At 38.5% G+C, this 27,945-nt stretch overlaps 1 protein-coding gene across 2 annotated transcripts in view; it reads left to right on the top strand.

Moving 5' to 3' along the window:
• Positions 1-27,945, top strand: part of LOC134529375 (cyclin-dependent kinase 17-like) — a 223,353-nt gene that overhangs the window by 71,913 nt on the left and 123,495 nt on the right. The window contains exons 1-2 of one of the 2 annotated variants that reach the window (XM_063363373.1): positions 13,196-13,290; positions 22,120-22,302. In XM_063363373.1, coding sequence (XP_063219443.1) covers positions 13,261-13,290; positions 22,120-22,302 — 213 coding nt within the window. In that variant the 5' untranslated portion in view covers positions 13,196-13,260. Of the gene's footprint in view, positions 1-13,195; positions 13,291-22,119; positions 22,303-27,945 lie in introns of those variants that run through there. The other variant, XM_063363372.1, reaches the window with a different exon arrangement.

The following is a 27,945-nucleotide window of genomic DNA, read 5'->3' as shown; positions in this document are numbered from 1 at the left end:
GCAATCAAATTTATGTTGTAACAAACATTAAGATTACACAACAAAACACATATTGGGCTATGGCTCTGTAGCATCAATAAACAAGAATATTAAGTGGCCACAAGAAAATATAAACCTAAGGCACTATAACATCAATAAACAAGATTATTAATTGGCTATAAAGAGCAATTTCAAAACAGGTCTTAAAGAAAACGAAATGGCTCTAATGAATAAACAACAATTTAAAATCATGAAAAGCCCTAAACTGACTAGATTTAACTCTGCTACAATAAGAGCACCCGACTAGTGGTGCCTATAACAAAAGTGATAACTTGCCGTAGTAATTTGTTTTTACAGTCGTTTGTGTCGGGAGCAAGCAGTCTTGATCTATGGCTCACGAATGGGAGGACAGCCAACAGTTCTCCCAGTTTTCAGTTAGTGTATGACTCGGGAACACCTCCCCAAGTCACTCTTCTAATACAGTTGCTCAACCGGTCAGAACTCTGCGACAGTTCCTACACAACTTGTATGAAAATATTACTACCAGCTTCTCGTAGGACATAGGGTCTCCACATGAAGCAAATCTTGCTATCAACAAACTTTCACTTCCAATCCAGCCAAGTACAAGCAACCAAACAGTGCCAGGTTTTTTTTGTTTAAACCTGTTTTTTTTTTTAAACCAGTTTGTTTTATTACATTAGTTTATTTGGTTGTTAAAATGAAAACCATACATAATCCCACTTTCTGCCACTCATTTTGAACCACAAAAGTTATTACATCAAAGAACTGAAGTCCAGCAAATCTGCACATCTGACTGGGACAAATCACAGACAGGGTATTTCGGTAAATATCTTACTTCGCTGCTTTTCCGAAAAGTAAAAATAAAATTACGAAAATACCATTTTCTAACACTAGAGATGTTCCTTGACCCTGAAAACACTGCTAACAAATTCCTTCTAGTTTCTGAGAAATCCCAGTTTTTAGCTCGGCGGGAGTGTCGGCTTGTCGTACCTGACAACAGCGCAGATAGATGGTCGCGTCGTGACAGTGTGCGCCCGGCTCGTCAACTGGCCGTCCGCTGGTGGGTGGTAACAGTTCATCCCAGGAGGCGTCATTGCGGGCTTTGACCATGTCGTCTGGGTTGCGGGACAGCTCTTCCGCGAATTCGTTACTCTTGCCGGGCACATGCTCTACCGTAAAGTCTAGGGACTGCAACAGCATGGCCCAGCGTGTCAATTTTGAGCGGCGGCCCTGCATTGTCGCCAGCCACTTAAGGCACTGACTATCGGTGCGCAACAGAAAGTGTTGATCCACCAGATGCGGCCTGTAGCGTCGTAGCGCCCACACTACCCCAAGGCATTCACGTTCATTAACGCTATAGTGTCGCTCGACGTGCCCGAATTTCGCACTCGCGTATTCTACGATGCGGGGCTCGCCTCCATCGCCGATTTGTAGCAAATTGGCGCAGATGCCCTCTTGACTGGCGTCAGTTTGGACGATGACCTGTTTGTTTGGATCGAGGCGGGCTAACAGATGGCATTCGCAGAACCTGTTCTTTAGTTCGTCAAAGGCAAGCTGTGCGGCGTTAGTCCACTTAAAGGGCTGTTTCGGTGACAGTAGTCCCGTGAGGGGCGCGGCCACGAGTGAGAAGCCAGGTATAAACGCCCTGAGCCATTTGGCCATCCCCAGGAAGTGCTGCAGCTGTTTGCGGGTGCGGGGCGCAGGTTTGTTTACTATCACTTCCAGCTGTTTTTCCGTCGGGCGGTTCCCCTCCGCGTTGACTACGAGCCCCAGGAAGTCAAGCTCGGTGGTGCCTAGGTGACATTTGGCTGTGTTGCACATAAGTCCGTGGGTGGCAAGTCGCTCTAATACGAGCACCAGGTGATGGGCATGCTCTTCCCAGGTCTGGGACCAGATAATTATGTCATCTAAGTACGCAGCGGCAAACTTTCCTGCATAATTATCTAGCACACAGGTCATCATTGTTTGAAATGTGGCGGGCGCGTCTTGCAAGCCAAAAGGCATAGCGCAGAATTGAAAGCGCCGCCTGCCCGGAATGGTGAAGGCGGTTTTCGGTCGGTCTGTGGGTCTGATTGGCACTTGCCAGTAGCCTGATTTTAAGTACAATGACGACAATATTTTAGCGTCTCCCAGTCCAGTTATCGTGTCAGCAATATTAAACAGGGGTGGCGGGGCATTAATGGTGACCTTGTTCAGCGGTTTAAAGTTAACACAGAACCGCAATGTGCCGTCCTTTTTCTCTGCCAAGACTATTTGCGAGTTATACGGACTTTCACTCGGCTCGATAATGCCGTCCCGCAACATCTCGTGCACTTGGGTGAGGATAGTCTGTCTATTTACCCACGTGACCATAGCTTCCAGGGGGGACGAAAATCGGTTCGTTGCTGGAGGGTCGGGATGGCATGTTCTATCACTGTGGTGCGTTTAAGTGGGTCGGCGGTGGCAAACACGTTACTTTGTTGGTCTAGCACTCTTTGCAACATTTCTCGGTGACAGGTGGGCACATCATGTAGAAACTCGTCGAAACTGACCTTGTGATCCGGAGGTGGCAGTGGGTGTCCGATGCCATGGAGGGTGCGTCGGCCCTGGACACCCACGTGTAGATGCCTCGACCGCACCTCGATGCTGGCGTCCTGGTCACACAACCAGGGCTGCCCTAGGATGACGTCGTCCCGGAGTCCGTCGACCACTAAGGCGGTTGTGACGGGAGTGTTGGTCTCTGACGCTGACGTGGAGCGTCGTGACGCCCTGCGTTGGGCAGGCGTCGCCGATAGTGACGAGTTGGAATAGGCCGGGGCGAGGCTCAAATTGTGAGCTCTCGACGAGGCGGGTGGCGATGCAGTTGTGGCTTGCTGCGGTGTCAACAAGAGCGTTAACTGCGCGGCCGTTCACCACGACGGGGACTCAAAGCAGGCCGCCTTCGGCCGCGCCTACGTATCCTAAGCTGGGTTCGTCGGTGGTGTGCTGCTGGTCTCGACTGCGGGATACTGCGCCAGCGGAAGGGGCCCCAGCGGGCCGATTCCTGCTGTTTGGTGTCGGTTGCTCCCTGCCCGGGGCGCTTTTCGGACCGGGCAATCCTGGTGCCAGTGGCGCATGCCGAACTGACAGGTCTGGCACTGAGGTGGTGACCCATCGCCGATGACGCGCCCCCTCCACATGATTGCGGGGCGTTTGTTTATGTTCCGGCTGCTGTCCCGTGGTGACGTGTGTGGCACGTGGGCAGTCGCGTCGGTTGACATGACCGCGCGCTGCGTCTGCGGTAGTTCCTGCCGTCTTGCCTCTGCCACCCTCACATCCTGTTCGACGACCCGTGCCCACTGGGCAAAGTCCTCTGCAGACTTCTGTGTTGCGTGGCGCAGGTGGACACGTAGTTCAGAGTGCATCTGCTGTACCACAAGTTCAATCACCTCATCTGGGGTTCCCGCTGGGAACAGCCGCTTGAACAGGCAAATTTTCTTCAGGATGAAAGCTTTCACAGTCTCCGTGCGTCCCTGTTCCGCACAGTACAGCTCTGAACGTACCTTCATTTCTGTCTGAGTGTCGGCGAAACGTGCCTCGAAACGGCGGGTGAACGTTCCACGGCATGTCATACTCGCTTACCACCATCCACCATGCCTTTGCGTCACCTCTCAGTACTTGGCTGATGGGGTCTGTCCATTCTGCGTCTGGTACGCCGTAGCGACCTAGTTGCTCCCGGCAGACCCTCAGGAATTTCCCAGGGTCGACGCTGGTCCTCCCGGCAAACTCGGGCAAGTCTATATGTCCTACCGGAGTCATCTTGATGTGCACCATGGCTATTGTGGCGTTGGATAATTCAGCCGCGAATTAAGTTACTTTGCCTTGATGTTCAAGGCACATACACGTGTCTGACCACGTGGCCCCTGTGAGCCCGCCTACGTGTCGTGGCCGTGTACACTTTGTACAAAACATTCCACTCAGGTCCAGAGATACACTTGAATCAAATGTAAGTCCCTTGAACTCAGACATGGTTGCACACGCACATACGCAGCACAGTACCTGTTTTGCAGCCAGCTGCCGGATTCTTGGAAAACCCGTGGGCGCCGTGGCCACGTGGTAGGTGTTGTTGTTCACCACCTTGTTCCCTCGCACAACCGCACATCTCACACGTTCCGTTTCTCGCGGCCGGGTGTGCGTTGCCTAGCCCCACGCTCTTGGGCGCTACTTGTGAGGGGGGGGTTTTCGAATCGGCGTACGTTTATACCTTGGGCGCCACCACGTGGATGGGCACGTGGACCCGGCTACCGACTCTGTCCCAGGGCAGTGACGTCACCCATGTGGAGCTATGCTCGACTTCCCCCGCTAGCACTTACCGGCTCGCTCTCAGCGGCGGGCACTCTATGTTACTGCTCGTGGGGTCTTGAGGCGCCCCACACCTCCGTCTCGGTGCTGGGAAACTCGTGGTCAAGAATTAAGTGCAACGAGTCTAGTGAACATTAAGCTTTATTGGCGCCGACACGTACACTCAAGATGCACACAGAAAACAGCACATAGTCCAGGTTTCTTGCTGACCAGGACACTGCGTGGCCCGGCTGCGAAAGTATAAGTCCGCCGATTAATCTAAATTGCTCCAGGGAGCTTAAATTAATTAAGTTAAACAGTCTACCGCCAGGGTAGGCCTCGAAGGTTTATTAAAAAAAGTTTAAAAAATAGTTACGATGGCGGATGTTAACAGATCGGTTACAAGCAAAAGTTGAAGTCAAAAAGGTGCTGAGGTGCGTCCTACCCCGCACGGCGAACGGAAGAGACTGCCCCGGGCCCCAGGTGTCATGGCCACAGGAAGTGCTGAACTTACCGTTAGTACATTAATATTAAAGACAGTTAAACATAACTATTAAAACCTTTTAAAAATTGCAAGTTAATTAAGATTTAAGGATTACATATTACAGATATTTAAGAATTACATTTTTTAAAAAACATACAGTCTCCACTGCTCCAGTTAGGGTGGGTGCCGAAAGGGTTTGCGCAATGCGACCGGACACAACACTCACACACGCACTTGTTGGCGGGAGGTTTGAGACAGAGGGTGTCGGTGGGAGGAGAGGGGGTCGGCAGTGGCGTGAGGCACATCGGGCTTAGGGAGGGCATAGCCCTGGTCGACGTCAGTATTACAGTTATTTAATTATTAACTACATTATTTAAAAAGATGAAGTCTCCACTGCTCAAGTTAGGGTGGGCACCGAAAGGGTTTCGCGCAGGGCAACCGAACACACACACACACACACACACACACACTCACTCACTCACTCTTACACTCACTCTCACACTCACACTCACACTCGATGGCGGGAGGTTTGAAATAGAGGGTGTCGGTGGGAGGAGAGGGGGTCGGCAGCAGCGTGAGGCACATCAGTCTTAGGGAGGGCGTTGCCCTGGTCAACGTAAATGTCACGGAAGAGCAGAATAAAGATGTGGTAAAATTTTTATTAATTTTAATATTATATTTGTTTGAGTGATGAATAAGAAATTAATTATATACTTTACTCTATTCATTGTGAAATTGCATTTTTTACCTCTAAATAGAACACTAATTAAAAAAGGCTCTGTATGCTTGTATGCCTAATATTCGAGGAAGGTACATCATTTTACGTAACACAACAAATTTTTATTTCAGTTATGAAAACACCTCAAGTACCGACATGGAAGGGGCTTAACTTGGGATGAGTTAAGTTCATTGCTGATGTAGTCAACAATTTCTTGTTCATGAACTGATGGATCTTTTGAATGCAGTTTTGACTATAGTTTTTAGTGTAGCTGTATTTCTGATGCCAACTTTCATGGGATTTTTTTTTAAACTTTTCATTATTTTAATTTGTTATGGACAAAGATTCAATATTCCCATTGGTTTCTGGCTTACGTGAATATCTTTCAACAATGAAGCCCTAATAGTCTGCCGTCATGGAGTTGATGATGTCACGAGAAATCTGCTGGGTGGTAAGTAGGTCAGCTGACTGGTTACCTGATGCTGCTTCTAACGCAACAATGTTTCTGGCCGTGTGCGTACTTTTCTTCTGTCCTTTAGCTCTTGCGGCTTGACTGTATGATTTATGATTATCGTTATGTAAATTCAGGCCTTGCTTTACTTGGATAATTTTATTTTTAAGATAATAAATTTCCATTCCTGAGTCGTCTAAAAGAGTTTTCAATACCTAATTTCCATTTTTTAAGTTGTCAGTTTTAATGCACAAAGATTTCACAAGATCGATTAGTTTTGATAGTTTGCTAGAATCCATTATTAATGATAAGGATTTAGGAACAATTATTTCTTTAGTTTTTAACAATCAACTTTAATAGAGAATTTTTTTCTTTGTTAATGTTCTCATCCGAGATAAGTTCCGATGTTCGTAAATCTTGAACGAGAACGTTAATTTGGGGCATAGAAAATCCTAAGAAATCTTGACTGACACAAATATAGAGTTAATGATAACTCTCTAACACACACATTTACGACCAACTACCGGTTACACCGACATTCAGATATAACACTCCCAGCACCCGTGCGTTACAATACATGTCCGTTGGCAATGACATGTCTGTCGGCAATGACACATCCGCCGCGACTGAGCAAGCATGTTCTATGCAAACATGGAAAAACATGAATACACCTGAAATTACGGTACTGCCATTTCTAAAGGAGATTAATTACTATATGATGCAATGATGTCTTTGGCTGCAAACATGTATGCCAACTTAAAGGTTACACCAAGAAAAAAAAACATTAACTCAAGTCAAAACACAATTTCACTCAGTCAAATGGAAGGTCCTAATCAAAAGCAAAAATGTTTAAACACTCAGAAGTGCTTCACAAAAAGGTTACCCAAATGGAATGAGTTGTTTATAACATCACTACCCAACTAAATTAGAATAGCTGATCTAAATATAATTAGGAAGCAACCAAATGAGAATTTAGAGTTAGTTGGCATTCTCAAAATTTAATTACGATTCATACGCTCCTGTGGTGTACTGTACCCTACTGTAGTGTAGAGCATGATCACTGCCCACTGATGTAATTTATTTCTTGAATGCCTTTAACTCTTTAACTGCGACATTCGACTAAAGTCGAATATATAAAATATTGCTAACTTGCGACATGCGACTTTTGCCGAATAAGGTGATTTCTCTATTTGCGGGTTGTTTTTGTGAAGTTATGGTTTTCTCTTTGGTGCTGCAATCTTCAGAATCGATATCTTGATGCTGTGAGGGTTTTTTTTTTTGCTGCGGAAACCAATATTTATTTACCGTAACCTGTTCATCCATGGTGTTTATTTTCCTTGTAATCAACAATGGCATCGGGACGAAAAAGAGGTTTGACGCAAAGTGAATGTTGTAATATTTTATTTGCGGATTCAGATTCCGAGTTTGAGTGTTGTGTTTCTGAAAATGAAAAGGAAGAAAACGAGCATAATAATATTACTAATAACGAGTTTGAACATTCAAGTGATAACGACAGTGACGCGAGTGGTCGTGACAGCTTTTCACAACAGCATTCAGAAGATACCGAAAACACAAAACCTGTAAGTAGTAATGACTGGATAACCATGGACTCTGAAAGGGACAGGTAGGAAAGTTAAGGAAAAGGCGTAAGCGACGTTGGTAAGGCCAGTGTTGGTATATGCCGCAGCGGTGTGGGACCCCTATGTGGAGAAAGAAATTGAGGAGTTGGAGAGGGTGCAGCGCAAGGCAGCGAGATGGATGACAAATATGTGGTGGAGAAGGGAAGGCGAAGGCAGGATGGGGGAAACACACAGACCATCGGTGATGATGAAGGAGCTGGGGTGGGACACGCTGCAAAAAAGGAGGAAAGTAGAAAGGCTAGTGAGAATACATAAAGTAATTCGGTTAGGGGGGAGTGCTGGGGAAAGCTGGGAGCTAGGTTGAACAGAGGGCTGTATCGAGGAAGGAGGGATCATGAGTGGAAGATTCAGAGGGAATGGAGACAGACAGAGAGAGGAAGGCAGGTATTCCTTATGAGGATGGGGCGAGAGTGGAACGAGCTTGAGGGGAGGACACTGGATGTGGGAGGAGAGAAGGACTTATGAAGGAGGCTCCAGAGGGGGGAGGAGTGAGGGTAGTTGGGGGTGGGAACTCCTTGCCACCGGGCGGATGCCCAATTGCAGGTGTATTATTATTATTATATGTATGTTTGCCTTGATTGGTGTAAAAAATCACCATTACATACATCACTAAAAACGTTAACCTCAAACGATACAGCAGTAGATTGTTTCTACCAATTTTTTCCGAAGTCTATATTTAGTTGGGCGTTGGACCAAACCAACTTGTATGCTTCTCAATTTTATGAGAATATTTAGGCAGATAAAGTATCCCCTCGTTCACGTTATATGCAGTGGAAAGAATGCACTCCCGAGGATATATAGGCAATGATAGCCATTGAAATTGTCATGGGCTTCTGTCGCAAAACATCAATTGAGCAGTATTTTTCTGAAGCGTCTTAGCTGAATTCTACGCCAAATTATGCCAACATTATGTCTCGTGACAGGTACCAAAATCTTAGAACATTTTTACATTTTGCAGACAACAATAAACAGCTACCAAAAAATCAATAGGAATATGATCCTCTATTCAAAATTCGTCCCATCATTGATATTGTGAAAAACACGTACCTGGAAGAATTTGAACCTGGTCGTAGCTTGTCGGTTGACGAATCAATGCTTCGATTCAAAGGGCGTCTCTGGTTCAAGCAGTACATGCCTTCCAAACCTTCCACAAAGTGGGGAGTGAAACTTTGGTCACCGTGCGACAGTGAAACAGGTTTCTTGTTGAGGTTTGATGTGTATGTAGGCAAAAGTGGGCTGCAAGTAAATGCTGATACCAGTTTAGGGTTGGGTGAGCATGTAGTTAAAAATATTATTTTGGGATTTGAAAAAACACAATTGTATTGTGACAATTTCTTTTCAAGCCAATCCCTGTTCCAGTTTCTCTGACAAAATGACATAGGGGTTTGTGGGACAGTTCGAACGAACAGGCTTGGTATCCCAGTAGAGTGTAAGCCCAGTATTTGTAAATTGAAGAAAGGTGAAAAACCAAAATTTTGGTTGGATAAAGAGGAGGGAATGATTACTTACTTTCACTTGGCAGGATACTGGGAGGGTCACTCTTTTGTCTACTGTTATTGACAATGATTTGACTGTAGTGAATGTACGAGCAAGAAATACAGACAATGGGTACAGAACAGTTGCCAAACCAAAGGTGGTTTTAGAATATAATAAAAAAATGAATCGCGTAGATCGTTTTGACCAACTGTCTTCATCATACTCATATTACCACAAAAACAGGAAATGGTATCATGTGCTATGGCACTTCATTGTTGAAGCTGCCTTAGTAAACGGAAAAATTGCGTTCAATATGTCAAGTGATACAAAAATGTCTGCACTACAGTACAGGAATTGTGTAATTGAGAGTCTTTTGGAAGAATATTGCAGACCACCACCAAAAAAGAAAGGACGTATTTGTGCAGATATTATTCCACTGACCAGACTGAGTGAGAGACATTTCATTGGCCTATAAATTGACAAGAAGCACAAGCCAAACTGCATTGTGTGCTCCATTATGCCTTACCAGTGTAAGCAAGGAGGAAAGGGCAAGTGTAAAGCAAGCAAACCATATACATGTGTAAAAATTGTCCTGAACATCCCCCACTGTGCCCTGTACCCTGCTTTGAGGAATACCATACAAAAAAGAACTACAGACGTGACTGTTCTTATGTAGCCGCCTAAACCACAACAGACAAAGACAAAGCGGGAAGGGGGTTTTTACATTAAACTCAACGACAGTGGAAAGCTGGTGCTTTAGCAAAAGTATAAAAGGCTTTACAAAAAATATAATTTATTCATAATAAAATGCCTCTAGAGCGAAAACATATGACATACATTGTATGACTTAATTACAGGTTAGCAATTTATAATAATCATGCGCTCCTCGTGCGCTCCCGCGGGAATAAATACATTCATTCATACAATTTAAAACAATGTGAGAATAAAGCGGCCATGGTGTCGAAGCGTTAGAAGTAGCAAACATTGTAATATGGGCCGCTAGGGTGAAAGCAAAAGCGAGAAAGAAATTATAATGCGGCTTGACAAGAAGTGTCCAATGTCATCGTGGCATGCCCATATACAACCGCAGAAATATTACACAAAGCTACAGGCAGTATTCGGCGTGAGCAAAAGAAACTCAATTAAAAAAAAAATGACCTGAAGGGTCCAACATTGATAGCAAATACGAAACATTACAGTACATGGCAGAAATACAAAAATGAAGGCGCGGCCACAACGCGCAGGCAAGAATAATACTTCATACCTAAATACAGACGCTGAGTTTCACAGCCGAGTACATACCAGAACTCAGCGCCACCCCCGCAGTGACAGCCTTCGAGTCCAGGGACCGAGAGACTGCGATGAATAAGCTAGAAGCCGGATTAAATATAGGCCCGGTAAAACACTCAACAGAGAGCGCTGGTGGGGCGGCGGGGAAGGGAGGAAGGGGGGTAGGAAGGGGAAGTTGGAGAGGGAGGGGAAAGGAGGAGGGAGAAGGGAAAGGAGGGGAAGGAATGCTGTACAGTGCTGAACTGCTTCACTTGTATGTGTAAAAATGTGTAAATATTTTGTGTAGTGTGCAACAGCAATTTTCAGTTTCTGAGTTAAAAACAATTATTTACATTGCAAGATTATTTCCACAATTTTTGTACTGTCTGGGTAACACAGAAAATATTGGAGAAGTACGTATATGTAACAATGTGTAAACAATATTTTACAGCAATTTCTTTTTTGTTTCTGGTATCTAGGTACTGGGTAGTTAAACATTTATGTATTTTCACGCCAATATTTTTCTCTCAATTTTTACACTTTCTGATATGCTGACCAATGTGTATTTTTTGTAACAATGTGTAATGTCTAAATATTTTATATATTGTGTAAGCAAGTTATATAGGATTTCTTAGTTAAAATTAGGTAAAAAATACTTTTCATGAAGGTTGTTTTTAATTTTAGTTAAATTTTAAACTGGTACACACAAAAAACCTGAAAAAATTAAAATTGTAAAAAAATTGTATAAACAAATGTAAGAAGTTAAAAAATTTTTTTACCCTTTTAACTACATTCTTATGTTTAATAATAGTAATAATAATCTAAGTCTAAAAAAAATATTCATACTTTTTTTTTCAATATTTTTAACACTATCTGGGTATAGATGACAATTATTTATCTCGCAGCGAAAGAGTTAAGGGGCTGCAAAACATAGAAAAGAGATCCAACACAGACACTTCCAAAAAATGAAGTACGAATGAGAGCTGAAACCAATTACCGTATATACCCGAATCTAAGACGACCTCAAATCTAAGACGACCCCCAAACTACAGCCTCATGTTTTCAGGAAAAAAATGTTTTATTGTATTTAAACACATGCCAACAAATTAGATATAAAATTGAAAATATGAATGTTATAAAGGATTTTAACCACCAGTTTTGAAATACTGTTAACAGTTTATGTACAAACAGAAATAAATACCTATATGGCTGGTACTGTAACTGTTGGAAACTGTTAGAGTTTCATTATGCTGATGCATCATCTTCATTGTTGTCATCTTCACTGCTGTCGACTTCAGCTTCAATTGCATCTTCTTCCCACATGACACTATCTTCACTGCCATCCAATGCATTATAAATGCAACATTTCTTGAAGCCTTTGATGATCACTTTCGATGAGATTGTGTCCCATGTAGCCTTAATCCACTGACACAAGACTGCTACACTTGGTTTACTGATTTTGCATTTGGTGTTGGAGCATGGTTGCCTGCCAAGAGCCATTTAGAGTACAGCACTTTTATGCGGTCTTTAAATGGTTTGTTGACTAATACCTGCAGCTTTGAAGTCATGCCTCCAGGAATAACAACAAGTTCGGTGTTCATTCATTTAATGCTTTAATGCATGATTTCACCTCTGGTGTTAAATGTCCTTTGAATGCATCTAACACTAAAATCCCTTTCTTCTTTAAAATTGCCCCAGGCCTTCTATCCCAAACTGCTTTTAACCAGTCCTGCATCAACTCACTTGTCATCCAACCTTTTTCTTGACATCTCACTATTAACCCAGAAGGCAATTTTTCTTTTGGCATAGTTTTAAGAATGACAAAAGGGGACAATTTTCTACCATCAGCTAACACTGTAAGCATCACTGTTATCCTCATTTTCTCATTGACACTTGTCTTCACATTAACTGTTTTAGTTCCAACAGCATCCACTGTATAATTTGAAGGCATATCAAAATATACAGGCGTTTCATCAGCATTTCCGATTTGGCCAAGAAGATAATCATTTTGCTTTCTGAGTTTAATAATATACCTTTGAAAAGCAACTTTAAATGTAAACAACATAACTCGCGGAACCGTTCGTCCAACTGAAAAAATCACAGCAAGGAAGTACTGTATAACCTACATTAATGTTTTTGTACAAGAAACTAGTTGATAAGATGGGCGCCATCTTGTGCTATAGAACATTCCAAAAACATTAGTCGTAACATGTGCAGCCAGTAACTACTGCACAACCCGAAAACATTGACCCAAAATAGGTATGTTTATCTAAATATCAGTGTATCTGAATCTAAGGCGACCTCTTTGTTTTGAATTATAAATTATGGTAAAAAATGTCGTCTTAGATTCGGGTATATACGGTAGGTACTTTCCTGTGCCCAATCCTTTTACTTAAAACATTTCTACACAAAAAAATCATTATTGTTAGTACAAAACCAATTATCTTATCAGGTTGTGGAGCACTTATACAAAAATATAAGTATTGCTGTTGTGGAACCACATCTTTGTTTTGGTGGATTGTTATATATGACTGTAAATATTATGGAAGTATTTTGTTAAAAATTCTAAACCTGAATTTAATATAAGTAAACCTTGGAAGAGAGAGTTGAGGGATTTACAGCTGCTACAATGATTTGTACATACATGCCAGTTTCGGTTGTAGTTGGGGGAGCATTTCCTAACATAGCCTCTCCATGCTGCACTTTGCTTTGAACATATTGGTCTTCAGTTCACTTGGGCGGGGATCTTCCACTCCAGAGACAATTCAGTACTCTGCAAGCAGAGAGAAGTGATCACGTGTGTAATGAGAGTGTTATAAAAGAGGTAAGAGATAAGGTTTTCTTGTTCCGCCTAACACAGCAGATGAGAGAGCTGATAAGTATGCAGAAGCAAGTCAGACTTTAGTCTAGAAAACTCGTAGATATGGTTAAGAAAATCCATAGAAAAACAAAGGTAAGAACACAAAGCACCTCAGTGGGGATGTGTTTGTATGTGTGTGTGTGTGAGAGCACAAATAATGTTGTTCATTTGTGTTCCAACTAAGTTTTCTTTTCATTAATACTTGTCTAAACACTGCTTAGTTGGGTAGCTGCAGCAAGAGGAACCTACACCTTGAGATTTTGTTTCCTATGGTTACATTATTATAGAAAAGTAATAATGATAGTGTTAGTGGATGGTGTCAAATTAATTTTATACAGTACCTGTTAACTGTTAAAAATTATTACCAGCACACTAAAAATAACATAAACATATAAGTTAAATTATCTGTTGAATGAGTTAAATTAAATAAAATTAATTAAAAAAATTAAAGTAATTTTTTAATTATTTTATATAGTTCATCTCATTCAGTATCTTGTAACTTGCCTTGGCATATTTTTTTAAATACTGCATGTAGTCATAGTTCCAGATCTCTCTTAATGTTCCATGGAAGCGTGTATTCAGTCTGCATCGTCTTTCACAATTTTATTTTCAATGATGATTGAAATCTTGAAATCGGCATTACATAATAATTCTATCTTGCATTGTTTCTTTTGTGTTCTTATCTTGAAAATAAAATTTTTTATAATGTCTGTCAGCTAAACAGAGCTTTATTTATATTAATGCGTATCAAATATGTTCTATTGACCAAAATATGTTCTTTGCTTATTATGAATAATATATATTAATAAAAGGTTATATATAATTAGATGTAATAGTTTAATGTTTTTATGACTCAATTTTTTATAATTTTTATTGTCTTAAAGAAAAATTAGGAATTTCATTATCACATTAACTATTTACTCAGCAAGATGGAACAGTGAATGATAATTTTGGAGACCTGGTTTGGAAACCAGTACCATTATTTTTAGTGTTAATAGTTTTTCAAATCCTCTACAGGAAAAAGCTGAAATATTTCTGTACGAAGGCCATGGCTAATTCCTTTCTTAATTCATTTAAAGTTTTATTTTTTATGTACGTGTTTTAGGATAAAATGTACATAAATGAAGTAGAGAGCATTTAAAACCTTAAATTTATTTAAATAATGAATTTATTTTTAGTTACCTAGCTTGTATCAACTAGTGATAATAGTTAAATTTGATTTTAAATATTAATCACTAAACAAATAATCTAAACATTTGCAACATATTTCTTTGGAAAATTTTTTTTTATTGTCATTATTAAAATAATAAATTGCTCAGAAATTGTTCTCTGGCTATATTATACCAGATATCTCATGTCTTCTATGTAATATATTCAAATATGATAGATAACTCAAACCATCTCATATCATACCAAGTTTGTGCATTGTGCATTTAGTTGTCAATTTGGTACACTTATTAACTGAAATGGTAGATGACTTCTGAAACAGACCTTTATGATAGAAACTGATGTCTGTGCCTGTAAGCAACTACAGTTCATTTCCACTTCAGCTTTCAATGCTGCCCTATTTTTCTGTTCTGGCTGATGGTTTTCTTTCCTCTGTTGATGGTCAGTCCAGATATGTTTGGTAGAGCTGTCTAATTCCTTCCTAATTTAATGACCCAGCTGTAATTTTATCCTACTTTCCGCATTTTCTTATCAGATGGGTGGCTTCATGCATAATGAAATTACTGCAGTAATTGGTTAATCATTGACAAAAATGTGCACGCATGACACAATTTATTTAAATATAAAAGAGAGACAGAGTGATATATATATGTATATGTGTGTGTATATATATATATATATGTATATGTGTGTGTGTGTATGTATGTATGTATATAATATAAATATATATATATATATATATATATATATATAGGCAGAGAGATAAGTTGAGAGATAGAGCGAGGTATAGAGAATTAAATGGGTTAAATAAAGAGATATATAGATGTATAGAGCTATATAGAGATATAGTGGGAGGTATATATGTAGATATAAAGAGATAAATAGAGATAGAAAGATACATAGATATATATTTATAGATATAGATAGAGATAAATATATATTTAGAGAGATGGATAAATGATTTGTATGAGTGTAACTACTTCAAACATATTACAAAACAAAACTTAATGAGGCATTGCAATGCATGCTGAGCATTATTTAGGTAATGGAATCTTTTCAATATTAGTAATCTCTTATTTTTCATCTTTTTTCTATAGTGCTTTATAGAGTCTAGATTACATACAGACCACCAATTTCTAGATATATACAGGTAAATAACTATACACTGGCAGAACGTCTGTCGGGATCTGAAAGTGATATAAATTATTTTGCACACTTGACATTCAAATTAAGAAGACAATTACTAACTACATTTGATTTCGAAAAAGGTCCCCTTCACCCTGTGTTCAGATCGGGCAATGCCAGGTACTGCAGCTAGTTGTAAGTAATTTTTAAATTATTGCTTTGGTTATTATTTTGATGAGGTAAAGAATTATTTTCTGAGTGAAAGCAGCAGCATCTGGCATGATTTAGCTTACAATTATAAAAAAAGCATTTACATATTACTGCATCACGTATTTTCATATAAAGTGGTCTTGTGGTATAGTTCATTAACTTAGAAACTGACAGTATCAAAGGTAAGACACGGCTGTCTAATTTGGTAGCTACATCAAAGTGGAATAAGACGAGTAAGTTTAAATGAACAACTATTATTAAAAAATGTTTCGCAGGTCAATGGAGGTAACAGGGTATTCTGTTATATACATATTAGGTAGAATTCGAAGAAAGAATACCTATTGTAGCCGTTACAATGGTGCGACTTTCGGAAAATTTTTATATAGTTTTGGTTTCATGGGCCATAAACCCCAAAATCGTCAACTCAAAAGTTATCAAATTTTTTATTGACTCTATAACTGCAGCAATTTTGCACAAGTCACTTCCAAACTGATACATAAAATATAATAATGAGCCATTCCATTTCAATTCAGGTAGGATTGTGTCAGGTCACCATCTCAGATTTGCTTTAAAAAATTACAGCAGTTACAGCCAGTAGAGAGAAGAAGTGTGCTTAAAGGATTTTGCCCCCAAAAAATATTATAACCCATGTTATAGGCTTTTGAAGTTGGTTTAAAATCAAAAAAGTTGGGGAAAAAGCTGGTTTTTTAAATGAGCGGAATTTCAAAACTATTTAACGGATTCCATTGATTTTTTATAATTTATTTTGTAGCTATTATATTGAACTACAGAGTGGTATAGTTCCAATGAGCCCCATGACAATATTTTTAGGGGGGGGGGGGGGGGGGGAAACTCAAAAATTGTACAAAAAAAAGTTAATTTTATGATTTTCACAAAACATTTTTACACGGAACAATCAATTTTCATAAAAAGTAATTTTGGCAATATATAGACCTATTACAGTAGTTTTACAGAAAAAATTTGTTTTTAATTTTATAATGCACAGAATTATTAACAATTAACTTTAAATTTTGCAAAATTTGACAAAAGTGCCATTTTTGATTAACAATTACTCAAAAACCCCATTTCTTAAAAATCTGAAAACTTGTCAGTTTATAGTTCTAACCTTTGTTAATAGCATACACTTTGTTGGATAGTATGTTTTTGCCTTTAACCATTTCTAGAATTTTTTGAAAATGTAAATTTATTACATTTTCTAAGGACTGCATGCTGAATTAACAAATATGTTTTGTTGGTCTCTAAATATGAGATATAATTCGTAACTGGTTCTGAAATTGGGGAAAACCTATCTGATAAAAATGTAGCGCCCAATGACTCCTGTAAGTAGGCTACTATACAGCTACATACTATTGAAAGAAAGAACTCTCAAATGCATTTGCAATCAGTGATGATAACCAAAATAACCATGCTAAATGCTACCACTATTGTAATGGTGTCTTTCCTAGAGATTAGTTTTAAAGGCTGTTTGCCCAGCATTTAGACAAAACCAAATCAGCATGGAAGGTGTGCCAGGGAGAGGAAACATCATTACAATATAAATTTACTTAAAGTATGCAGTAAGTCTGGTTTGTTACTTATATTTACTAATTAATTGACAAATTTCTAATGAAACTTAATGTTATTGCTTTTTAATACAATTAATGAAATGTGTATTTTAGGTTTTATTGAAAATACACCCCTAAACGAAAGGGGATGGCAAAGTTTTTACAGAAAAAAAATAGAGTTATAAAAAATACTTGAAATTTTGCATCACTGCTGTTAGACATAATAAAGTTGGTTTCTTTTGGAAATTCAGTCTTTTTTTTTGTTTCATTGGTAGTTGAAAGATTCCCCTTGGGGATGCTCATTTACTTAACCATTGTCTTATACATATACTTAACCCATAAAAATATAATTTATTTCATTAAGGATTTGAAACTCAGTAATAATTCCCCACACTGCTCAACGCGTGACACTGCACCAGCCAGCGTCGCCGTCGCCTAGTCCTCCCAGAATTTACGAATCTTCACTAAGTTATCATTGCCAGGTTGACTACCCTGAGCTGCTACTCAAAGTAGGGAACAGAGATTATACTAAGTTAGAATTAGAAATATATATTTCTGACCATCTGGCTACAGTTATGATGATGACATCATACATAATAACTAGAGTATATCCTAATATTTAGGTTGTACAGGTGCAGTCCATGGGTAGGCTGTGTGAACGTGCCATACTGTCCCCCAAGAACAATAGGGCTGCCACCATTAAGGCCATTATAGTTAAGTCTTTTGAAGGTTCAGAAAAGGAATACATGTTTGTCATTTGTCAATTCATTGTTGCTAACAGATGAAGCAGTCCACTATCTGGTAGAGTTTCTTAATAGCCTTAACTAACTGGCTCTTCCATCTCAGTAACTCCTCCTTAAATTTGTAACTCCTGTTATGCTACTAAGCAACCTTGGTTTATGTGATGACTATATAAATTGGTTTTCCAGTTATTTGATCAATAGAAGTTTTTTGTTTCTATAAATAATAATAATTTCTCTCTCTTCAGTGCTATTTCTGGAGTTCCTCAGAGTGGCACTTTATCCCCTCTTCTTTTTAATATATTAATGATATCACCAGTGTCTTAAACTACTCCACCAGAGTCCATTTGCAGACAATTTGAAAATTTACAGGTAAATTAGTACTCCTAACGGCTGCTTATTAATACATGATACATATCAATAAAATTAATCATTGGTGCATACACATTCTAGTTAGACTTAACAAGGATAAAAATAAGAAAATGTCTTTTACCCAGTTAAGTACGACTACAACTTTTTGAACTCTCAAATCATCAGAACTACATTAATAAAAGATCCGGGAATCTTCCTAGACTCAAAGTTATTTTTACATAAGTATGTTAATTATGTATATTCTACTACCCGACGAATTTTGCCTTTATAAATTTCATCGCTTTTAATGCTACTAATTCAGATTCTATTATTTTCCTTTATTTTTCTTTAATTAAATCTAAACTAGAATATTGCTCTATCATTTGGAACATCATCAAGTTGACTGATGGCAATAAAATTGTATTCATTTAAAATAAAATAATTGAACTAATTTATCTAACGAGATTTCCTTATTCTATCCTTACACCTCTCTCATTTCGTAGAGACTATAATAATGCTTTCTTTATAAAAAATTGCTATAACTCTAAAATTCAGTGTAAATTTATCCTTGATAATTCTGGCTTGAGAGTACCACAGTTCAATAGTCGTTTAAGATATACTTTATGCACAGTTAAAAATAAAACTGACTTTCTCTATAGACTGATTTCTAATAACAATAAATTAGATTTTTAATTCTATTGGATGAATATATTGAAATTTGTAATTTTGAAGTTTTTCAATCCATTAAATGCCTTAGTTAATAACTTAGTAAATAGTTATAACAGAGATTTGTTGTTTTTTTGTGATATTTTTCTATTTGTTGTGGTTGTTGTGTGTGTTGTCACTGCTAATATGTGGTACTCTTGCCTTCGTGTGTTGGCCACGTGTGGTTCTTACCTGCTATGGTGCCGACGGGTGTGGGAGTCGATATGTTTGCGGTGATAAACTTGTGTTTGTCTTATATATTTATTGTGTCCACCATCCAAGTCTTAATGACTGTCTGTAGGCATATCACAATTTTAAAAAAATAAAATAAATAAATAACCCATCTAAGCTTTGTAACATGACTCGACTGCAAGTGACAGCACTCCACAAAAACATTGAGGCCACTGTGTTTACTCGATGTGCATGGGGGGATCGGTATTCATACTGCAAATGCCACTTGTACCCTTTGACTGCTTCTTAAAATTAAAGCGACTGCATTTAAGTATACTTTGCAATGACCATAAATAAAAAACAAGGCCTATCGTTAAAGGTGGCAACCATCGACCTAAGAGAGGATTGCTTTTCATATAAGATGATGTTACGCCTCTCCTTAGTGCGCTAATAACTATTAAGTAATTTCTTAGAGAAACTTCTAAGATACAAAAATTTGGAAACGTACTGGAAAGATAAACTTATAATAAAAAGATAAGTCAATAATACTTCAGAGGGGCACTAAGGAGGGTGAACAAGAATTTATTACCGCCCCTGTGGGATCGTAAGGCTTATAAATGAAAAGCCGAGGTTTGGTTGGCAAGCTATTCAATTTATTCTGATTAAATTCTGATTGATTTTCTATTTTATTTTGACAGTGCTTTCATAATTTTTATATGGTTTGCATATTACAAAATTTAACACAACATTATTAAAAAAAGGTGAAAAACAATTGACAATCGGCCCGGGCCTAAACGGGGTTATTTATGAAGGTTAACATATAATTACACAAAATTGCTTCGTTGTATTGGGTAGCACTTGGAATTATAAAATTACAGTTCAGAAATATAAAATAAAACAATAAATATAAAATAATAAAAACGTCTATAAACTGGCACGGGTGTTAGGTAGACTTGATATATATGTTGGCGGTCAAGCATAGTGAGCCGCAGACGACGAGAAGAGAGAGATAGTAAAATGACAAAGGCGTTTCACCGGGTGTTGTGAAACTGCTGGGCCAAAATCTTAATGTGGGATGTTCTAGGACGAACTGGGTTCCAGGGGTGCTCTCGAACCCGCACTTCAACAAAGGCCATTCGGTACGATTTACCTCGGATGCAGGCGTTAGGTAGCGTGGCGGAATTCGCCACCGGGATTGATGGAAATGGGGTAAAACATAAAAAAACTCACCACTGCTGGGAGAACTCAGCTGCCTGGCTGCCGCCTCGTAGACCGACGCGGTAGCACGCGGTTGGCTTTGGAAACCATGATGGTTACGAAGAAAGTTGGAAAAAGAAAAAGAAAAAAATTAAATGGCGACTACTTAGGGCAGACTAAAAGCTAAAAATAGTAAATCGGCACTTGAGGCCTTAACTGAAGTAGACTACATTCCAAATGATTGATCGGCGATCTTCTAATTCTCACGTAAGTCAGGAGAGTCGCTGACCGGAGACGTTTGCGGTTGGCTGCCCTAAGAAAAGAAGAAAAGTGACCTCGGGGTGCGGTTGGGGCGCTAAATTAAAAGGCCAAGTCTTCCTTGAAAGAGGATTGGGGGGGGGGGGGGTGGGGGGGGTGGTGCCTTCGGTATTCGTCGGCGCTCGTCGCCATAGACACTCGAAGTTGGCAGGTGTGCGGACGAGAGTGTGAGAGCGGCTGTGGGTTATGACCTCCATGGACCAGGGAGGAGGGGGGAGAGGTTATGACAGGTGACTGACCCGGCCTGGGTTCTGGACAAGGGGACTGGTGAGAGCGGGGGAAATTCTGCAAGGTTCGTGAGAACCGAGGCGAAGAAACACCGCGACGTGTCTGTCGCACCGAGAATTTGACCAGGATGGTTGTCCAAGCTTGCTGATAGCGAAACTTCGGGGAAGTCACCAGGGGCTGAATGTCTGCTTTCCCCTGCAAGTTTGGTCACGAAATGGCTTCGTGTATCGAGACTTAGTACATGACAGCAAGCAGCACTCCAAGTCGCAACGTAGCATTGGCGAAGCAGTGAACTGGAAGGTTTGGGGGGGGGGGGGGGGGGAGGGAGAGAGAAAAAAAAACACGCTGAAAAAGAATTGGCCCTGCCGTACACTGGGCTGATTAAAATGGTAGGGAGCAAAGAATTTAAACAAAAAAATTAAAAAAACTCAATTATTTTAAAATTAAAAAAAAGGTGCCTATAATGAACATGATTGGCACAATATCCTGCTTGGCCTCGTCTAGAGGCCGACAGCAGCTTTGTGATTTTAGCACTAGCTAATAAAACCACAAATGTGGTATACAAAGAAGTTCTTTATTAAATTTTAACTTCCTGTCTGCAGCTTTATGCCTGTAGACTGCATGGAACAGTTTGTTTGTAAATACTTATAATTTCTAAGGAGAAAAAAGTGAAATAAATCATGTACTTCTTCTGTCTTCATCTGATTTGTAAAAAACTTTAACGTGTTTCCCAAACCTTAATTATAAGTTTAGTACTACTTGAAGTAATTTTGCACACTTGATGTTTAAATTAAAAGAAAAACTTATTATGTACAACCAGTTTCCAAGAAAAAATCTCCCTCACCCATGCAGGTCCGGGTACTTCAGCTATTAGTAAAATATAACTTAGTGCTTTTTGTAGTTGTTGTTTCCAGGGAAATACCAAGAAATTATATCAGGATATAGTGTAACTCAAGCAGTGAAATTTATTTAGCTAGTGTTTCTTACACTTGCATCCCTATCTTTAACGTGCTTTGTGTTCTTTCGTATGATGTTCGACTATATATCATGTACTAACTGTTCATCATCATCATCATCTTTTAACGTGCTTTGTGTTCTTTTGTATAATGTACAACAGATGTTGAGTTTGTGGGTTTGATTTACAGCAGGATCTGAACAAGCGGTTGTCCCTGCCTGCTGATTTGCACCTGCCAGAGTCATTTATTGCCAAGCACAATGTGAGCCTGGACACCCAAATACCTCTGAGTCGGGCAACCCGGCGACAGTCCTTGTCTGAAATTGGTTTTGGGCGCATGGAAACTTATACCAAATTGGACAAGCTGGGCCAGGTATGTGCATATTGCCTTCTCTAATAGAAATGAAATCATGGCCAGAGCTGGGAAATTTCATTAAGAAAGTAAGTAGTTCCAGTTAAAACACTTTTTTTTTTTAAAATGGAACTTGTCCCAATTTCAGTTCCTCAAAAGAAACTTAAAAAGTTTTAAGAAGTTCCTCACTTATATTTTACATTAATTTAGCATCATATAATATTTTTAGTTACACCATTTAATAAGCTTTCGTTTGTTCTTATTACAATAATGACATCATTATTAATGTACTAAAAGAACTTAACATCTTTTGTATGCTACTACAGAATTTAGAATGTAGGGCTACCTAGCACTTAGCACACACATATAATCAAAATGAAGACATGTTTACAAACCAAGTAATTAAAATTAAGATTATGGAAATCTTGTAGTTTATTAGCTGTATGTGTAAATGAGTGAACCCTGTTAGCTGCGCCATCAACTACCTCTCTCAATAACCTAATTAGGTTAAGAGTGAAAGGTAGGACAACACTGAAAGCCCGTGAACCAAGGCTCAATTTAGTGCTTTGATGTGAGGTTGGTTGAGACAAAAACATTGGCTGAATGGTCATGCACACTTACACAATTGGGGTCTTTAATTAATAGAATATAATTTCATGTAAATAATTTATTTAAAGAATAAATAATTTGTTCTTTTTTTTTTTATATTTTTACTTATACACCTTTGCCATATCAATTACATAATATCTCTTGAGTATCATCTTTTACATAATCATTTTAAATTTTTATTTATATATTTATATTTTTAAGTCTTTAGCAATGCTTTTTTTTATGAAAAACATATCTTAAATTTTTTGTTACACAATTTCTCTTTCTCTAATTATTATAGTTTTTATGTTAACATTGTGGTTATGTTGTTCCAAAAGAATTTAGCTTGTTGCGTTGCAGAATTTAGATGAAAAAGTCCTACATGATTCAGTTCAAAAAAAATTATACACATGCTTTTGAGGTTAGTAAATCATGCCAAAAAATATATAGATGACTGCTTTCCTGGCAGATGCGGCCTCATACTCCACAGCACTAGGTTGACTCAAGTAAACCGCATGGCCGGTACTCGTCGACCACTATTGACAAAATAACATAGGCATTTGACCGGTATTACAAACATTACCAGACGTTCCTCATTAATAGATCAGAAAAACACACCACTTAGTGCGGTAAAACAATGCTCAAAGCATGTTAAATTCCCAAACTTCTACAGACACGAATTCTCACTACTTAATCATGGCATCAAGGTGTTGAAAGAGGACCTTCCTTGCTCACGGCAAGACGAAGAAGAATTTTGGAAATACAATATATATTGATTATTACTGGACAATATTTTTACCACAAAACAATGAATTAACTTACAGATGATGAAATTATTCTTTTACATATTTACTAAAATAATTAAATTACAATAAATCATGGTTCATAATAAACTTTAAGTTACATTGGCACAATAACAAAATTGCTGTGTTACAAATTTTTAAGTTACACTTAATTACAATTATTATAAACAATTCCAACTTTGTCCAGTAGTAAACTTTAAATATTTAAATATGACATATTAAATTAATAATTTCCAAATTGAATAAAAAAAAAGTGTGGAAACCAGTTCACCATTAAAACAAAAAAGAAATTATAAGGTAAATAAAGTGGAGCAAGTGCCACCAAACAGTACAAGCTCACATAGCACATGTGTTAGGTTAAAAATAAATATGGTTATCGAAGTTTGCATTATAATGCAAGTAGAAATTCTTGAATATCACCTGAGTAGAAGCTACGAATATAGAATCTTTTACATAAGTGGTTAGCAAAAAATTTTTAGTTGATGCTCCCCTTTGCGATTGTTACCCCTGCCCCCATCTCCAATCTCTTTTCGTTAATACTGACAGAGAGGGATTTAAACAGAGTTATATTTGATAAGGAAAACATGTGCTTTAAGCGGAATGCAGTATTTTCCAGGATAATATTTACGAAAATTTAAAAGTAGTGAAATAAAATAACAATATAGCTTTTTATTGTCCTTTATGTTGAATGGCATTGTGGTAAAATTACATGTTAAGATATGTCACAAAGGTATAGAAATTTTGGTTATATTAAGTGTTGTGATATTTACACAAAACTAACAGATTCTCATTTCATTTCATGCCTCCCTGAGACTAACTATACATCATCTTCTAGTAATTATAGAATAGGTACTCATTAAAAATAACACACAAAATAAAAAAATACTATACTTTGCACAATTAACAAGGTCATTATTGTAGTTAGTTACAAATAAAATTTTTCCTTTCTTTTTAATTAGTTCATTATCACACTACCATTGGAATGTAGCTACGTGGCGTGACATGGGTTGGTTATACCCACACCATGAAAATGCCACCTCACACTCCTAATTTCAATTTTGGTGGCATTTCGTTAAATGGCTTTAAATAAATTGAACAATCATTTTTATTTTCCAAATTGGAATGCATAGCTGCTAAAATGAATTTCAAAATCATGCAGAAGGCCAAAACACTGTAAACAACAAACTTTGAATCTCATCGTCGAAACGTAAATTCGGAAAAAACAAGTTTGCGAATACGTCTTGGACATCAACGTAACATGCACTAGTTTATGAATGTGCTCTTGTGAAGACTATGCATTGAGTTAGAAATGGTCTGGAGACAGCATGCTATGATGTAGTTGAAGTCACTTTTTAACCTCACCATCACCATATTGTTTTGCCCATAATATTGCAAAAATGGTGCTTCATAACGTTTTTATGATGGCTAGTAAGCATAAATTAGAATCTCCGTTGTTAAAAATAATCATTTAAATCTGTTCACACAGTGTAAACGTTACACTTCAGCCAATGTTTTGGGATCTAACCAATATGGTGCAGCAACTAGGTGAAAAGAAAGGCTTCACACAGTCACCATATAATCATGCCTATGTGGCCACCCCCTGCGTTTATGGTGTATATTTTCAGCAAATAACTCGGCCATCTTGAAAATAAGGTCAATCTGATGGCTAAGGCTTCCTTTCTTTGTGGGTAACATCTCTTTGGTATAGCTGGATTTTTTTTCCATAGCTTAATGTGAGCAATCTCTATTTAAAATGTAAACAATACATGTCACGTGTAAAATCATGTCAAAAAATCTAACGACAAGCCAAACTATAACACAATTCTTCAGTTGTTAGCCAAAGAAAAAATGTGAAAATTTTCTAGATGGTGGAAATATCCTGCCAGAAACAGAATTGACATCTGAAATAACACGGAAAGAAAATGTATGCAATGAATGCACTTGATATCATTCTGAAAACGTAAGAAAAACCTGAAGCTTTTTCTGATTATGATCCTGGACCATCAACTTAGCTCTACTAGTGCAGAGTCAAAGTCTGTATGTAGTAAGAAGAAAATGAGCATTAACCTTTTGATTCGAATAGAAGGTTAACAGAGCATGGCTTGTTTATGATATAGATGCTAAATGATTTTTGTTTGTTTTGCAAGGAATTTAATAAAACACTTTTTGATGAGGATAAATGGACTAAAACTATAGGCACACTGTTTGCACTTGGAAAGTGTTCTGAGGTATGAAAATTGTGCTTCACACATGATTCTGTCACACTAGATTGTAGTCCAATCTATTTCCTCCATTGGTGATCAAATTCAGCTAAGTATTTGTGAATAAGAACTCATAAAATCTTTTTCATGCTTCAGGGAGTCTACCAACCGTGAAAACCAGGTAAACTGGTTAAATGACATGGATTTGAATTGACTGTGAACTAACTGGGAAAAAGCAGTGAATTTGTAGATGATTCCTAGAATGTTAAGTTGTGTTAGTATTGCTTTCCTCTTTACGGTGGGCAAGACTTACTCCCTTAATTTTTTTTCCACGTGACCAGGTCCAAAGCTAATGTCTTCGTGAGTGAACACATTTTGCTGGAATCATAGTAGCATTATGGTGTGACACATAGGATGCAATGTGACAGTGCAAAAAAAACATTTGCCAAACACGGCACACACTGACGTGTACAACCTTCAAAACATTCCACGTCTCGTCCATTCATATGAGTGATAACAAAGTGATGTCACTGCGCTTAACCTTCATGAACACTTTGGAGTTTTATGTATTTATGGATCACGTCTAATAAACCAACATTTTAAGGAAAATTTATATTGTTTTCCTTATGAAATCTGTGTCAAATGGACTTGGCGCTCATTAAAATATACAGTTATGTCACATATTGCACAGTGTTTGTACTCGTATTGGTGACAGTTGTTAGCCGAATATGCTTTTCCAGGGTATCTTTTCCTTTTCGGAAGATGTCTACGGTCTACTATTAAAATAAATTTGTATTTGATTTTGAAAAGTTGTCCACTTCGTGCTAGAGATGACTGAACATGGACTTGGTAAAAAAAAAAGTAATATTTTGACGTATAGGGGCCGGGTGTGAGTCAATCGGTCCAAATATTTATTACGACCCTATCCCAGGAACCATGAGGGGTCATAACAACAGGGTTTTATATATTAGTTTTCCTTGTAACTATCGTTATTTAAGTACACATAAATTCTGTGTGACAGTTACTTGCGCAGCAGTTTGTTTGTTCGAGGTCGCAGTTTAGTGTAATATCTGTTACTACTATTACATGTAGGATACACGGTGGTGTACATCAGCAATAAGCAGTTTTCTATGGTTGCATGTTTATCCCAGAATCTCAATTCATGAAATATTTGTGTGTGTTTTGTGTGTGTTGGGATGTCTGTGTTTAGGTTGTGTGTGTTTCTGTGTCTGTTAGGATGTATGTGTGTTGGTGTGTGTTTTGAGGTGGAGGTGTGTTTGTTGTGTTTGTTGGGGTGGGGGTGTGTTGCGAGGTGTGGGTGTGTTGCGAGGTGTGGGTGTGTTGCGAGGTTTGGGTGTGTTGGGCTTGGGGTATATGTGTGTTTGGGTGTGGATATGTTGGGGTGGGTTTGTTGGTGTGTTGGGGTTCGTGTGTTGGTTTGTTATAGTGTGTGTTGGTGTATTAGTGTGTGTGTTGGTGTGTTAATGTGTGGTTTGGTGTAATTTTTGGTGAGTGTGTCTGTGTGTTGGTGTTGTATTTGTTGGTTTGTGTTGGTGTTGTGTATGTTGTGTTGACTGTTATGTGTCGACTGTTATATGTCTTTTGTCTTTGGTATGTGTGGTGTGTTGGTGTGTTTGTATGTGGTGTGTTTGTATTTTGGTGTGTGTGCTTTTTGGTTTGTATGTGTTTTATTATGTGTGTTGGTTTGTGTGTGGGTGTGTGTGAGGTTTTGTGTGTTGGTGTGTGTGTTGGTGCGTGTGTGTTTTGTTGTGTGTGTTTGTGTGCATGTGTGTGTTGTGTGAGTGTTTTGGTGGCACGTGTGTTAGTATTATTGTAGAAAATATGTACTAGTACTTGATGTATAAATCACAGCGGCAAGCTGCACAATGAAAAATATGTCTTTCTTTCCATACAAATTTGCTAACCGTCTGAGAAGCAAGGCTCCTTTGGCTGTCTGTAATGATTACTTGTAACTGGTGATGTCACACATCAACACTGATGGTGGTGGTGTAGTGTCTCAAAGGGTAAAATACCTTGCAATATAAAACATGTTTTTTTAAACTCGCTAAACA

The sequence above is a fragment of the Bacillus rossius genome, chromosome 2, assembly GCF_032445375.1.
Source record: "Bacillus rossius redtenbacheri isolate Brsri chromosome 2, Brsri_v3, whole genome shotgun sequence".
NCBI lineage: Eukaryota > Metazoa > Arthropoda > Insecta > Phasmatodea > Bacillidae > Bacillus > Bacillus rossius.
The sequence above is the reverse complement of the archived record's forward strand: the minus strand, read 5'-3'. Positions and strand labels throughout refer to the sequence as shown.